Source organism: Phalacrocorax carbo, chromosome 15, assembly GCF_963921805.1.
Source record: "Phalacrocorax carbo chromosome 15, bPhaCar2.1, whole genome shotgun sequence".
NCBI classification, from domain to species: domain Eukaryota; kingdom Metazoa; phylum Chordata; class Aves; order Suliformes; family Phalacrocoracidae; genus Phalacrocorax; species Phalacrocorax carbo.
In genome coordinates this window covers 16,956,698-16,972,179 of record NC_087527.1, presented here as the reverse complement: position 1 = coordinate 16,972,179, position 15,482 = coordinate 16,956,698, and the positions used below count along the sequence as shown (strand labels likewise).

Sequence of the window (15,482 nt, the reverse complement as noted above, 5' to 3'; positions counted from 1 at the left end):
ATTTTAATAACTGTGTTGAAAATAATGCTCTTTTACTTGATTGTTTAGACAGTAAATTCTCCAGACCTGATGTCACTGTGTGCGTGGGTGCAAACAATGAAAGATCCCCGATCGGTGCCTCAATGTATTTCCACAAAGCCAATAAAGAATAGCAACCAGAAGTATGTTTGACTAATATTTATTTGGTTTTGAGTTCCTTTGCACTGAAGCAAAGCTGCATGCATTGTCTTCAACACAGTTTAAAGGACCATGTGGTCGCTTCCTCTCTGCAGTTGATAGTATACTAATATTATGTATTCTCCTCAGAGGTTACTGTATCAGCATGGTATTATTCCTGTGTAAAACAAAAGGAATTGTTACTTCAGGCATCTCAAGTGAGAATTTAAGATATTCTAACAAGATCTAAGTTTCTCTATACAGCAATAGCAATGTAATACTAGTCTTCATAGATGACAAAGAATATAACCTTTGTAAATCATAGTAAAGAACGTACATGAATTGATCCTTTAGCATGGAATCAAGTTATTGTAACCCCATTGTTTTGTTTATTTTTTTGGTAGCTCACTAGGCGCTTGCCACCCATCAAGGAGGCCAAGCCCAGGTTGCAAAAGCTGTTCCGTGACTTCTGGCTGTATTCAGTGCTGATGGGATTTGCTGTGGAAGGATCAGGTAGTGTAAATTCTGAGAGAACAACATTGCTGCTCACATATAAACCCTTGGTTTAGGTATGTGTAACTGTATGTAAACCATTCACAGCGGGCTGAGAAAATATACAGGCATAACGACACTACAAAGCAAACAGCTTACACGACAATTCTCTGGTAGTATTTCTTTACATCTTAGCTCTGTTTTGCTGTGAGAGTCAGCACAGTACAATTTGTACTTACGGGTTTTCTTCTAAGCTAATACAGCAGTTAGGCTTAGTTAAGTATGAGTTTTGATAGCCGAGTTCCTGAAATGGAAGATCAGACACATGGGGTACAAGGGTAATCAAGTGAAAACTTCTAATCCAGTGAGAAACTTCATGTGGAATTACCGAAATGTTTCTTATGTTTGGAACGTGGATCACTTGTGTTGAGTGTTTGTGCTTAAGTGCATGAAAAATTGGCCCTAGGAAGTAGTACAAAGTTGATAACGCTAGTTAACTTTGTGAATCCCAACACTGTTTTTCTTCTCCACCCCACCCTCCTCTTTATACTTGTGCTTCAGGTCTCTGGCCAGAAGAATGGTATGAAGGTGTCTGTGAAATTGCCACCAAGTCTCCATTACTCACGTTTCCCAGCAAAGAACCACTTCGATCTGTTCTCCAGTACAATTCTGCCATGAAGAATGATACCGTGACTTCTGTAAGAATTAATTTCTTCTATTATCTCCTCCCATAATGTCCATCAGAGTTAAATGATAGAGTAACCATGATATATTGAAATAGCACAATACCCCTTCAACCAGCCTATTAGTGAAAAACAGCTTTTTTACACTGCTCTTACATCAGCAGTGTAAATGACTTGGGTTTAGTTTTGTTCAGTGTTAATAAAAGTGTTTAGGTGGTAGCTACGCTATTTTGATTAGGTGTAGAAGCAAAATCTCTGTGGAGATGGAAGCCTTTTAATTATTTTTTCATCCATTTAGTATCAGACAGACAAAAATAGCACTATTAAAAAAAACCCAAAACCAACCAAACAAAAAAAACTCAACAAAACAAAACAACAGACTTTGGAAGGAAACTACACATTCAGTCTTTAAAACAAATGTTAAGTGAGCTTTTTCCCTTTTTATCCTCTGGCTTGGTACTGGTATGCTTCTCTCTCCCTAGTGTTCGCAGGATAGATTTTACCTGAGGATTATCTGTGGTAGCAGCGTAAAATGGGTTGAAGAGTTGCAGCTTATGAAAGGTCTTTGGCTCCCAGATAATAGAGAAATCTGGATTGTGCCTAGATATTTAGTTCTGTGACATCAAAGAATGACACAACAGAGCCTTGAAGTTTCAGAAGCTGGACAAGGTTGATGTTGATCAAAATTACATGCATTTTTTGTAGGAATTGTATTTCTTTGTTGGTAGAACTGCACGGAAAGTAGCAGTTATTTCAGCAGGGAGCTTGACTCCAGTATTTAATTGTGATTAATTCTGTATTTGAAGAATCGTGACTTGCTGAGTCAAAGCAGGTTGGTCTTAGTCTGCAGACAGAGGCATCCTGGTGTATTGTTTGTGAAGGTTAAAAAGTAAAGACTAATAACTGAAAACAAACGTTTTCAGAACGCAAACTAATATAGTACTCCCACTTACAACCTCATGTATTCCTCTCTAGGCTGAACTAAACGAATTGCGGAGTACCATAATAAACCTCTTGGATCCTCCTCCAGAAGTGTCAGCGTTGATCAATAAGTTGGACTTTGCCATGTCTACCTATCTCCTTTCTGTTTACCGCCTAGAGTATATGAGGTATAGATATATTTTTTTCACTAATAAATAAAAAAAGAAAAGTAAAACTGTGCATGTTGAAGTCAGACTCGCCAGACACTAAGATAAGTGAGAATTGTTAGCTCTGTTGAAGATTCCGAGACTGGGAAATCATCTCTGCAAAAATGCCTTTAGAGCCATTAAAAAGGATGGAATAATATAGTAGGGCCCCAAAAATGGGATCTCCTCTGTGTAGGGACGAATAGACGATGGACAAAAGGGCTCTTCAAAGGAATGTCTTGCAAGCGTAATGTGCTCTCTGCAGAGTCTTGTGCTTGCACCCTTGGAGGGCAGCGGAGGCACGTGCCGATTCTGCAAGGTTAGGGTAATGTAGGAGCTGAGAAATTTTTTTTGTACTTTTTTCCCCTCAGTAGTTTGTAGTAGGTTGAACTAATCAAACGTACTGAACTCACAGACTTTTTTTTTTTTTTTCTTTAAAAGTGTATTTGTTACTGCTGTTCAAAGTGTGTAGGTGAAAGCTGAGGCGGAGGTCTAGCAGAGAGGGAAGTAGGAGGAAGCTTCTCCATCACGTTTTTACTTTGACAGTAACTGACAACAGGGATGACCATTTCCAGAAACATCATGGCTGTATTTTAGAAATATTTTTTTAATAAGTGATCTTTCCATCATATGCAAATTCAACAGATGCAAAGCCTGTAGAAATGTCAAAGTTTGTACCGTGTTTATACGCTTGTGTTAATAAGTGCATTACCTTCAGGTTTCCTGCTCCTGAGGTGTGATGGTTTGTGACAAACCAGCATTTTATGATCTGAGCCCTGTTTGTTGAATGTAGGAGGAATTAGCAATATCACACTTACTAGACACTTAAAATTATCACGAAATGAACATTGATTGTACGCGTGTGGTGTGTACTGTGGTGTTAAGGTACATATGTTTGCGTTGAAGATCTTTAAAAGAAAAGAAAAAAAATGAACCAACAAAACAAGCGAACCCACAAAACTCTACTTTTCTTAGGGTGTTGCGCTCAACTGACCAAGATCGCTTCCAAGTTATGTTTTGCTATTTTGAGGATAAAGCAATTCAAAAAGACAAATCTGGTAAGATCACCTGCCTACATTATCTTGCAACTTGAGATATTAGGAAGTTATCTCCAGGTATGCAAAACTAAAACAAATCAAGCAACTATATAACAAAATTAATCACGTCCACTAGACTGCTCTTGCTTTATTCTTGCCAAGAGTGCTGGTTTTGTTTTGAAACAGCTTGGTTCAGTGTTGGCTGAGTAAACATAAACACTTTTTACCTGTTAAACATGGTTTATAAAGCAAATGTAATTCTGATAATCAAACCTTTCACCTCTCTCAACTCCTCAGGCATGATGCAGTGTGTGATCGCTGTTGCTGATAAGGTGTTTGAAGCTTTCCTGACAATGATGGCTGATAAAGTAGGTTACATAGAAACTAAATTTTTACATTTGTATGAAAGTTATAATTTGAGTTTATGAAAGTGCTCTTGTCTTTTTCCTTAAGAGGTTTATACTTTTCTTTGGCATGCTTTTTAGCCTAAAACCAAGGAGAATGAAGAAGAGCTGGAGAGACATGCTCAGTTCTTACTGGTGAATTTTAACCATATTCACAAGAGGATCAGGAGAGTTGCAGACAAATACTTATCTGGTCTGGTAGACAAGTGAGTACAGGTTTCATTTTCCTGTTCTCTTTTCACACTGACTGCTTAGTGATTACTTATGCAATTGATGACGACGGTCAAGTGGGTTTCTTGGCTGGTACTTCTGAAACATCTCCTTGAAAAATAACGTTCAATAGTATTTTTAGCCTGGACTCTGAAACCCCTGCTTAAAATGTCTGTGTCTGCTTAGTATTCCCATGGATGGAGCAAAGTGCCCGTGAAATAAGGCAATCTCAGCTCCTGTGAAACAGCTCTGCTAAGATTCTTTTAGAGAGCTTTTGACTCTCTATTGAGCTAGGCTGTCATGAGCCATGGCAAGCGTTGTGATTTCTGTTGAGTATGAGCTTACTTCGTGATGTATATAGCTACCTCCTTGAGCAGCTCCACTTCTTGATAAAATTGCTTCCTTCCTCAGCTCTCCGTGGTTACGGTGTTTCTGAATCCTGTCTCGTTCTAGATTCCCTCACTTGCTGTGGAGCGGAACTGTGCTGAAGACAATGCTCGATATTCTGCAGACACTCTCACTGTCTCTCAGTGCAGTAAGTTCCTTTTTAAGTAATGCTATCAGGGAAATGAAATGTATGTTTCTATTTTTATTTTTATTTTTCAGAGAACTGATTCTGTTTTGCTTTGTTTTGCATTTATTTGAGTTCTTAGCTGGTTTTTGCTCTCATCACTAAGATTGATTAAAACCTTAGGTTCTGTGAAGTAAGGAGTGCATACCCCTATTTCGTAGGTAGTAAAACTAGTGCTAGAAAGTTGTTGTCAAATGCGGTTCAGAAAGTAAAATTTAGCATCAAGAATAAAACACTGGGTTACCAATTGTGGGTTGTAACTGTTGAACTGTCTCATTTGAAATAACAGTTTGGTAATGTTTTTTTGGTTTGTGTTTTATTATGAATTATGGTTGTCAGATTATATTCTTTCTAGTCTGTGTATGTGTATCCATATTCCTTGGATTTATTAGATCCTAGTACTCCTGAAGATGGAAATGCTTTATAGAATTTTGGTTTTGTACTGTATGTTGAGGGGAGGGCATTGGATCTTTAAAATTATTTATACTGAGAACCAAACGGGAATATAGACTGTTTCTTAGAGCTACTCAGGTTGACTTTGAGAGCAAATACTAGCAAAAAGGTTGGGGAGAGTGCTACTTGTAGTGTTCAAGTTAAGTGATGATGGATTTTATCTTATTGAGAATTGACAATTGGTTTTGTTTAGGACATTCACAAGGACCAACCATATTACGACATTCCTGATGCTCCATATAGAATAACTGTCCCTGACACACACGAAGCCAGAGAGGTAGGTGGTCGTCTTTGATTTATCAAACAACAATAACATACCTGATTATTTTTTCTATGTCTGGGAGATAAATTAGTGACCTACTCCAAATGGTCCTTTTTTTTTTTTTTTTAATACCTCCCTAGGTCAGGTTTTTCAAATACAATATGACACTTGGTATTTATGTTTTTTCTGAATCTTACTATTTCAATTGACTTTAAGTGTGACAGTTCATTGCTTACCAAGGGTATATCTAATTGTTAGAGAAAATTTTAGCCTTACCATGTTGCTGCAACCTGTCTTACTCCCTGTTACTTATTACACCATTAAAACCAGTGCCTCCTGTTAAATGTCCTGTATTTTACTGATTGTATTGATGCTTTCCAATTCTAGAGTATAGTAAAGGATTTTGCTGCACGCTGTGGGATGATTCTGCAAGAAGCAATGAAATGGGCTCCTTCAGTTACCAAATCTCATCTACAGGTAATGAGCCTGCTTCTCTGAAAGAATTTGATCTTTGCAGATCTTCAAAATGAGAATTAAATTATGTGATGTTTTTTATTCTTCAGGCTATCCAAGCACCATTTTAAATTTTTCTGTTGCTCTAAGATTTTCCTTATAGCACTGGCAGAGAATGTAATTTTTTTATTTGATGTGACTTCTGATGTAGTCCAAACATGTTATCTTGTAAATAACAGGTTTGTAAAACGTTGATCACCCCGGATTTACTTCAGAAGTCAGAATTTGGTATAATAGAATGCTCTGCCTCACAAAGTTTGTTTTAATGCTGGTGCATTAGCTGAAAATATCAGCTGGAAAATGTATGATTAGAGTGTAAAGCTTGTTTCTGTTTCCCTCTTGGGAGGATGTTTTTTCTGTCTTTGTTGGTTTGGTTTTGGGTTTTTTTGTTTTGTTTTTCTTTTTTAAACTACGGAGAAACACTGCTAATAATGAGAACACTGTGAACTACAGACTTCAGTTTGAGTGTGAGTGCAGTAAATGCTCACATGAGGCAGAATTCCGTCGAAAGCTGTGACAAGACCATGAGCAAAGACCGTAAAGGGCTATTTATGATGTACTAATAAAATAAATAAAATACCTTTTATGTAAACAAGAAGTCTCACTAAAGTAAAATGCAGGTCTCTGTTAATCCTTTGCTGAGTAACTGAAGAAACTATGTGGTCCAGGTTAGACTAGCCTTCTGTCTAGAGGTGCCTGACCTAAGTGCTGATAGCAGAATTTCTGGGGAGGCTCAAGATCTTTGACACTGCAAATCTACCTCAAGTTTATATTTCCCTCCCTAAAAGAAACTCAAGGATTCTATCCTTACGGAAAAGGATAACTAATTATATTCCATTCCTCTGTGAAGCCCAAAGCATTTCCTGTTGTAAGGTTCTTTTTGTGAAAGGTGATTCTTTTTAAAGGAGACCTCATCCTTCAATATCTGTCTAGATCACTTTATCTTTTTCCAAAATGGAACGAGTCTTACTCTTTATGTGTTTGGGAGGACATTCAGAGCTTCTTATTGCTGGGGGAGCAGTGTCTAAAAGGGATGAGTAGAGACAGTCTACTTGTTGTCATGTATGTGTAATTAAGTTTTCTGGTAGTTTGCAATGAATGCTACGGTTGCTTATGAGCTGCCTTGTTTTGAAAAAGACAGTAGTGTTCCAACAAACACTTTTTGTTTGTTTGTTTTTTGGGTGTGTTTCTCTTTTGTCAGGAGTACCTAAACAAACATCAGAACTGGGTATCGGGTTTGTCCCAGCACACAGGACTGGCCATGGCTACAGAAAGCGTTTTGCACTTCGCAGGCTACAACAGACAGAACACCACTCTGGGCGTGAGTCTTGTTTGTTTGCTTGTGCAGCTGTATAGCCATCCTGTTAATTTTATTACGTTCAGTATAGCCACATAACACAGAATTTCTAAATTGCCTTTGGCATAGTACTTGAACGCTACTCGGGAAGATACCTTATTTCCTTCCATCCCAAATCAAGGTATCTTCCAACCATGTTGTTCTGTAAAATACTGACAAGATGGTAACAAGCAAGAAAATAAAACTGTATCTAATGCTGTTTAAGTGTTTTCTGTAGATGGTTCTTAGTGATTTGGAAGTAGTATCTTTGTGTAAGGCTGAAATGAGCTGCTTTCTAGAGTAGTAACGTAGGTGAGTATCAGGTGACAACCGTTTGCTCTGAGTTTTACATAGGTTTGCTCAACACATGCCTTTGCATTGAACGTTTCATGCAGTATATGCGGTTTTTTACAGTTCATTCTTTCTTATTTGTGGTTATAATTTCTGATCTCCTGGAGAGACATCCAGTAGAATCTGTTGTATCATCAGCCAGGTTGTTTTTCAGCAGCAGCTCTGAAACTGCCTCCATGCCCAGCTTTAGCAGCATTTCCACTTGGTTCTCTGTTACAGTTGTCCTTCTAGACAGCATTGGTCGCTAAGTGTAAATAGGAGGAAGAATTCCCAGGACTCGGGAGTGCAGTCGTGTAGTCCCCTAAAGGGGCAAGGTGAACAAACTTGATAGAATAAAGGCTGTGCTGGAAGAAACTAGAACTTCATAACTGGAAAGGAAACGAGAAACAACTTTCTCATTTTCTTGATATGTTAACAGTCTTTGTGCCTGGGACTGTCCTGCATGTCAACCAAGTGACAAAAGCTCTCTCAGGAAGCTTTCAGATTGCTAGCAGCTTGTTTTTCCTCTTGCTTTGTCCCCATGGACTGGACATTGCTAATGCAAAGGTGATAGTACGCAAGTTCTACATCCACGACATGTAATAAGAATTGTTCTCAAAAGCTGATCCGTTGCTGAGCCAAGCTAGCCCTTAGCAGTACTGAAGCAAAGCGTTGCAGGAGTGTTGAATTTTTGACAGTTTTGCTGGCCTCGTATTTTAGTATTAAATCTTCAGTGTAAAAAATTCATGTTACAGTATAAAGGATCATTCTTTTTTTGCTTGTTTTTGAGGAGAAACCTCTGAGTCACACATTCCTGAATGCTTCTGCAAAGGGAAACATTGATTACTAGTGTACTTTTTAAAGACGGGAACAAAATACTGGCTCTGTATTACTGTCAGTTCAGCAAGCCGTTGCATGGAGAGGGCAGAACCACGATCACATCTGCTCTTCTGTTGTCTTCCTTACCGGTTCATGTAAAGGGAGCAGCAGTCCCAGAGATTCTACCATTTTTATGCCTTTTTTTGGTCCTTCAAAAATTATATACAAGTACACATATATTTCAAACTGTATAGATGGAATTAATGCACATGTTCTTATTTAATTTCTATCAGGTAATGCTATACCTAATAGTTCTGATACTATTCTGTTTATTACCATAAGGAAAACTAAACTCAAAGCATATGTGAAGGTATAAATAGAAAAAAAGACAAGTGGTTGCATATGAACAGTATAAACATCTGTGTATGGTCTGGTCATAGGCAACCCAGCTGACTGAAAGACCAACTTGCGTAAAGAAGGACTACTCCAACTTCATGGCTTCTCTTAACTTGCGCAACCGCTATGCAGGAGAGGTAAGTACAGGATTTCTTGTGCGTGTGGAGTGTCCACGAGCTCTGGTGTGGCTTTTCAGCCATGGCTGGACAGGCTTCTCCAGCCTAAACTATTGTATGGTTCTATGTTATTTTAAGTATGGACTCTGAAGTTAAATTCTTTCAAGATATAGGGTATCATTTTCCTAGGTTATTGAGCAGATCATTTTACTGTTGGTCTTGCAGAGAGTTCTTAGATTGCAGTTAAAGCTAAAGATTTAGCAAGGTAGTAAAAAAAAAAAAAGATGTCTCTGGAGTTCCTTAATCTGCACATGACCAAAACCAAACTAGATTCCTGAAAATACTGTTCCCCGTTGAAAAACCCCTTATATTTTACAGGTTTCTGGAATGATTCAGTTCTCAAATGCTACAGGACGAACATCTGACCTGAATAAACTGATGGTCAAAGAGCTGAATGATGCTCTTGAGTCAGGCCACACTGAGTTCTACACCCAGGCCATGTTTAAGTTAACTGCACTGCTAATAAGCAGCAAAGGTAATGGAAAAACAAATGGAGCTCTGCTTTCTGGCTGTGAATGCCAAGAGTAATAAACTACAAAAACTATTCGTATACAAACCCAGTACACATCAACTTGAGGCAAATTTGTGTTTTGAGTTTTTTCAGTTAGGCTTATACTGGGGAAAAGCCTTCTTAAACTAGAAAGGTTTTATTAGGAATTTATTATTGCACGCTGTGCGCACCAATTTCATGCTGATGTGAAAAGCATTAATTTATTCTATTGGAGAAATCTGAGCAAATGTTTGTTTGCAGACTGTGATCCCCAGCTCCTTCATCATCTGTGTTGGGGACCCCTGCGAATGTTCAATGAACATGGGATGGAAACAGCAATTGCTTGCTGGGAGTGGCTGCTTGCTGCCAAGAATGGAATAGAAGTGCCGGTAGGAAGCTGTTTAACAACTCTTTCTCTGCCCCTGCATGGGGAGAAGAAAATTTTGGGAGATTCACAGCTATTGTGAATCTGCGTCAAGTGAGGATGATAAATGCAGTGTTAATCACTTTAGCCTGCCAGGAAATCTGCTCGTGTATTGCTGGGGTCTGAGCACCCTCACGGAGCAGACTGTGGGAAATGGATCTTTCTCAGCACCAGCAATGATATAGCAAAGGAAATCTGTTAGGATCTCAGCTGTACGATTTACTTTGCTGCTGAGGTACCCGAGCTGCTCATGAACCAGGATCTGAAGTACCATGATTTATAGAATGGTATTTTGAAACAAATAGAAGTCTGTGTCCCTGCTCATCAGTCAGAGCCTCTGGTATCTGGCATTGCACCCTTGCATTAAAAACTAGGCCTGCAAGTGTCCTAGATGAGCTGTACTTTGTGAAGTGGGGACGAATCTAATAGTAATAAAACAACTGAGCATGGTGTAGTGACAGTCCACACACAGCTGAGAAAGCTGCCTCTGGTAGTTGCTCCAGTCAGTGAGCACTACCCGTTTCACTTGCTGGAGAAACTTACTTAGGTCAGTTTACGTGCACATTTCAGTTTTACCTTCGGAAGCATTGGTTTCAGTTTTCTTTAGGTTTCTGGGAAATGTCTTTGTATCTTGTTGAGGAGATCAGGTAAGCACTGTTGGTTACTGGGCCTCCTTTCTACCAGAGGATGCTGCTCCCTAGGGCAGGTTCAGCAAAAGTGAATTATGAGCCGTCTTTATGTCGTGCACTTCGTCAGCAGTGCGTGCTCATGAGGCAGGCGGCGCCCTGCAGTACATGAGGACCTGGCGTATGCTGGTCTCTGCTGCCCCGGTGTTGGAGGCAGCAACCTTCAGCAGAGTGGGAGGGCGGACGGCACTAGCTGATCTAACAGTTCAGTCTCCCAACAAAATGCAGCGCTTGTCGGCCGTTGCCCTTAGTCTTTCTGTTACTAGCTGAACTTCCTTGGGGGGAGCCTTTCTTCCCGTTGCTATTTAGGATGGGGAAGAAATGTTTTATTTCGGGTGGGATATATAGACCTGTCTCTGCCTCTGAATTAATATTGTGGTGAATTTTAATTGATGTATTAGATTCTTTGTGCCCTATGGAGAAAGATTGTGCTTTCTGTATGAGAAGATGCTCTTGAAACAGGAAACACTGTTACCTTCCTTTTTGCAGTTCATGCGGGAAATGGCGGGAGCCTGGCAAATGACAGTGGAGCAGAAAGTCGGCCTGTTTTCTGCTGAGCAGAAAGAGGCAGATCCATTAGCAGCCTCAGAAGAGAGCCAGCCGAGGCCTTGTCCACCAGAGGTGACTCCACATTACATCTGGATAGAGGTGTGTGTACTCTGAACGTCCCACGTATGGCAGCCTTGCAGTGACACTGTGATCGAGCTGCTCTGCACCGTTCGTTCTCGCGATCAGGGAGGGAGTGGAGGCATGAGGGTAGTCCCTCTGTCTCAGAGCCAGGAGCCAAACTCTTTTCAACGAGCGTAACTGATGGGGAGAGAGGTGTTTGAAACAGAAGACTTGGGGTTTTTTGAGATGGAAAAAAAGGTCAAAGGAAGCATGGCATGTCTTTCTCTCTCAGTTTTTGGTGCAGAGATTTGAAATAGCCAAGTACTGCAGTTCTGACCAAATAGAGATCTTCTCCAGCCTGCTCCAGCGGTCTCTTTCGTTGAACATTGGAGGGGCGAAAGGCAGTTTGAATAGGCATGTGGCAGCAATTGGACCCCGGTTTAAGTGAGTAGTTTTGGTTTCTTCCTTGGTGGAGGAAATAAGGTTATAGAGGGATGGGAGAAAAAACCTAAACACTGAATGTATAACTTGTTTTTGGCTTCAACTGGTGAAAATTCCTTTAAAAGCCTGGAACGATGTAGAGTCTAAGCTCTGTTTTCAAAGTAGAAGTAGCTGACTTTATCCTGAGAGTAATTTTTGGTGCTTCAGAAACTTCATGGGATAATTTCATATAGTGAATTGCCCACATCGTGGATCCAGTCAGTGACCAGTTGGGGATAATTTTGTTCCACCATTTTTTTTTTCTTTCACTTTTTGTGACTTGAAGGCATCAATGTTTTATGGTTCAGTAGTTACAGCTTTAGGAACAGACTGATAATAATGAAAAGTTTGCCAAGAGCTCTGAAACAGACACTTCTCAGAGAGTTACAGCTGTAGCTGTGGTTTGTATGGTGTTGCACTGGTCACCATTTTAGGAATGCCAAAATTGTCATTCTCTATTTTGCTTATTAGGTTGCTGACTCTGGGGTTGTCTTTGCTGCATGCTGATGTGGTTCCAAATGCAACTATTCGAAACGTTTTGAGAGAAAAGATTTATTCAACTGCCTTTGATTATTTCAGGTACTTTTTTATTTGCAACTGCTCACTGAAAGTGTGTGTGGTTTCCTGAGCCTTCTGTGATAAGTAGCTGTCTTTCTCTTCTAGTGATTTAACTTCTTCCTTTCCTTTTCCAGCCATTTTAATAAAAACTTTTCTTTTCCTTGTGATTTTCTATAGTTCATAAACGATCTCAAAGAGGCTTCGATATAAGTTCCAGTTTTTATGTGTGGTTTATAAAGTAGTACCTTCAGGAATGTTTCTGTTCTGTTCTTTCTTTCCTTATTTTGGAGCCTATCCAATGCTCAAAACCATACCTAGATTTATAAGATTTAAAGAATTGCTGTTACAGTGTGTGTGGCTGAAATACAGTTTCACTGTTTTGAAAATACACCCACACTGAATCTGATGATGCCAACGTTTGACCCGGGCACACAGAAGATAATTGATAGGAACGTCTGAATGTGAGGAGGTCAGTCAGTCATATTAAATTAATCCAAGATTCTGACAGACTGCTGCGTAATTTTCAGTTACAATGGGAAGTTTGTACTCTTCAGTCAGACAGGATAAAGCAATGAGGATAAACTGTAGTAATGTGTAGTCTCGTCTCGTTCTGGTCAGAATAAGAAATATGACTTGGTAAAATTTGTGTGGGTTTTGTTTTTTTCCAGTATATTCAACTTCATGCTATTTGTGTGATTTCTTTAAGTTGTCCCTCAAAGTTCCCTACACAAGCAGAAAAGAGGCTTCGTGAGGATATCAGCATATTGATCAAGTTTTGGACAGCGATGTTCTCAGACAAGAAGTATCTGACAGCCAGCCAGCTTGTGCCACCAGGCGAGTCCCTTTCTGTGCCGTTTCAAAAGCCTGTTGTTTCTTTGATCGGATTCTACATCAGATCTGTGCTCTGTTGTTAGATAATCAAGATACCAGGAGCAACCTGGATATCAACGTTGGATCTCGGCAGCAGGCTACTCAAGGATGGATAAATACTTACCCTTTGTCCAGTGGCATGTCAACCATATCTAAAAAATCAGGTATCTTTTTGATGGATACCAGCTCACTGAAGCCAACTTCACAGCATATTTTATATGCAGGTGTTGCTTAAAGTTCTTATTTACCTTTAACATTGGGCTCTTGTTCTTCTGGCAGGGTATTTAATTACTGGTGCCAAACTTCGGAGAGGGGGCAGAAAAAGTCTCACTGGTAGCAAGCAGAAAAGTTTTGAAATTACCTGATCTGTTTGATAGAATGTTCAATTCCGTAGTGCAGAAAAAATAAGGCTGGAGGTCAAGATATGTTGAAATCCTGTAAGGAAATGGCTTTATTTCTGCCAACGTGCCCCTAATGCTTTTTGTGGGCGGCAGAGTGACGTTAGACTGGGGCTGTGGTTTGTACAGTTGTAATCTGTGTGCTCTTCCTTCTTAGCAGGCTGTCTTGTTTCTCAGGTGAATGCCGCACTGGCTGAGCTGATACCCCGGTAGCCTGTTGTACTCCCTGTATTCAGAGAACAGCTGTACGCTGAGTAACAGCAGTGCTGACTCTCTGAAGTCACTCTGATCTACATCTACAAGTGTCCTATGGTTATTCAGTTCTTACGTGTTGATGTTGCCTGGCACAGAGAGTTTGAAAGCAGCATTTAACGTACTGAACAAAAGCCACTGAAACCATTCTTTATCCTTTTCTCAAGGAATGTCTAAGAAGACTAACAGAGGTACGCAGCTACACAAGTACTACATGAAGCGAAGAACGTTACTGCTCTCGTTGCTGGTGGGTCATCGGAAGAACGGGGAAACTCTGTGAATTTCTAAGACCCCATTGTTGTTGTAAGATACATAAACTAAAGTACGAAACTAGGAGTGGGTTTTTTTTCTCCCAGAAAACACTTTTTTTCCCTGTTTCCCTCAGGCTACTGAGATCGAACGCTTAATCACATGGTACAATCCACTGTCTTCCCCTGAGCTAGAGTTGGATCAAAGTGGAGAGAGCAGTGTAGCAAACTGGAGGTCTAAGTATATCAGTCTTAGTGAGAAGCAATGGAAGGATAACGTAAATCTGGCTTGGAGCATTTCTCCCCATCTGGCTGTACAGCTGCCTACCAGGTAAGATATTTCAGAAGAGACAACTGATGTAATTCCTGCTGCCTTAGAAGTTGAGCGAGTACTTACACTGAAAGCACTGATGGCGCTCGCTGCTGTTTACAGCCCCCTCGCATACTTTCACAGCTGGTTAAGACCTTTGAAATGAAAAGGACTGGATTACTTAATATACTGATTTGGCTCAGGCTGTGGTGGAGCCCAGATTCCCTTCCTGCCACCCGTTCCTCACTAACACTTAGTGTTTTGTTCAGAAGAAATCGTTTGTTTTCTAATGGCGTTTAACCCATTAGCAGGCATAGCCTTTAACCAGTGCTAAAAGTGTCTTTGAAGTGTTTTAGCTATATATTGGCTTCCGCTTTAATAAGTATTACAGGAGAATTAGCATAGTTGGCTCTGGAAGGGAAAGGAAATTCTTTCGCCCTTACAACAGTGATAGTTTTTGCCAAGTAGAGTTCTGCACACTGGTTTCTGTAGAATCCCAGACAGTATATTTCAGCCAAGAATCTAATAGTGGGCTAAAATACTAGTGGTTTATACAAGAGCATTGGATGAGGACCAGGTTCCTGAATCCTCTTCTGACAGCATATTGGTCCCTCAGTGTGTATTATTTCATAGTTGGACTATTTGTTTATTAAGCATATACTTTTCTGCCTTTTGCTGTCCTCATCTTCACATAAACAGAAGAGGTTGTCAAAATTTTGATAATGTTATTGTATTCCATGTTATACTTAGATTTAAGAACACTGAAGCTATTGGAACAGAAGTGACCCGTCTGGTTCGGTTGGACCCTGGAGCTGTTAGTGACGTTCCTGAAGCAATAAAGGTACTTGTGAATATTTATACTGTTACAGGGCCCCAGAATGTGTGTTTTATTCAGATATATTGGAAAATACAACCTTGATTTAACACCGTGTATGTTCAAGTGCTAGCTGTAGCTCTGTAGGAGGGAATAACAGAACAGCTTTGGAAACAGGGTGCTGAGGCAAGACTCACAGTAATAAGAGTAGGTTGGTAGTTATGTAATTGTACATCCTGCTCCTCAAAACTCATCACATGCAGTACAGCCACCATTTCAGACCACTGGACCGAGTCACGGTGAGTGCTGCTGCTGAAATTGCTTCAAGCTTAAGCCATTCTGTGCATGAAGAGGCCAAGCCTCTTGAAAAGGAGGGGG

The 15,482-nt window shown here is 40.0% G+C and overlaps 1 protein-coding gene across 3 annotated transcripts in view; it reads left to right on the top strand.

Moving 5' to 3' along the window:
* PI4KA (phosphatidylinositol 4-kinase alpha) overlaps positions 1–15,482 on the top strand; it is a 65,261-nt gene that overhangs the window by 35,359 nt on the left and 14,420 nt on the right. For all 3 annotated transcript variants that reach the window (XM_064466603.1, XM_064466602.1, XM_064466601.1), the window contains exons 20-40: positions 561–669; positions 1,210–1,346; positions 2,307–2,440; positions 3,434–3,516; positions 3,793–3,863; positions 3,981–4,105; positions 4,563–4,644; positions 5,327–5,410; positions 5,783–5,872; positions 7,110–7,229; positions 8,834–8,926; positions 9,284–9,440; positions 9,717–9,844; positions 11,055–11,213; positions 11,467–11,618; positions 12,126–12,233; positions 12,919–13,046; positions 13,127–13,246; positions 13,900–13,979; positions 14,118–14,311; positions 15,041–15,131. In XM_064466603.1, coding sequence (XP_064322673.1) covers positions 561–669; positions 1,210–1,346; positions 2,307–2,440; positions 3,434–3,516; positions 3,793–3,863; positions 3,981–4,105; positions 4,563–4,644; positions 5,327–5,410; positions 5,783–5,872; positions 7,110–7,229; positions 8,834–8,926; positions 9,284–9,440; positions 9,717–9,844; positions 11,055–11,213; positions 11,467–11,618; positions 12,126–12,233; positions 12,919–13,046; positions 13,127–13,246; positions 13,900–13,979; positions 14,118–14,311; positions 15,041–15,131 — 2,445 coding nt within the window. The remainder of the gene's footprint in view (positions 1–560; positions 670–1,209; positions 1,347–2,306; positions 2,441–3,433; positions 3,517–3,792; positions 3,864–3,980; positions 4,106–4,562; positions 4,645–5,326; positions 5,411–5,782; positions 5,873–7,109; positions 7,230–8,833; positions 8,927–9,283; positions 9,441–9,716; positions 9,845–11,054; positions 11,214–11,466; positions 11,619–12,125; positions 12,234–12,918; positions 13,047–13,126; positions 13,247–13,899; positions 13,980–14,117; positions 14,312–15,040; positions 15,132–15,482) is intronic.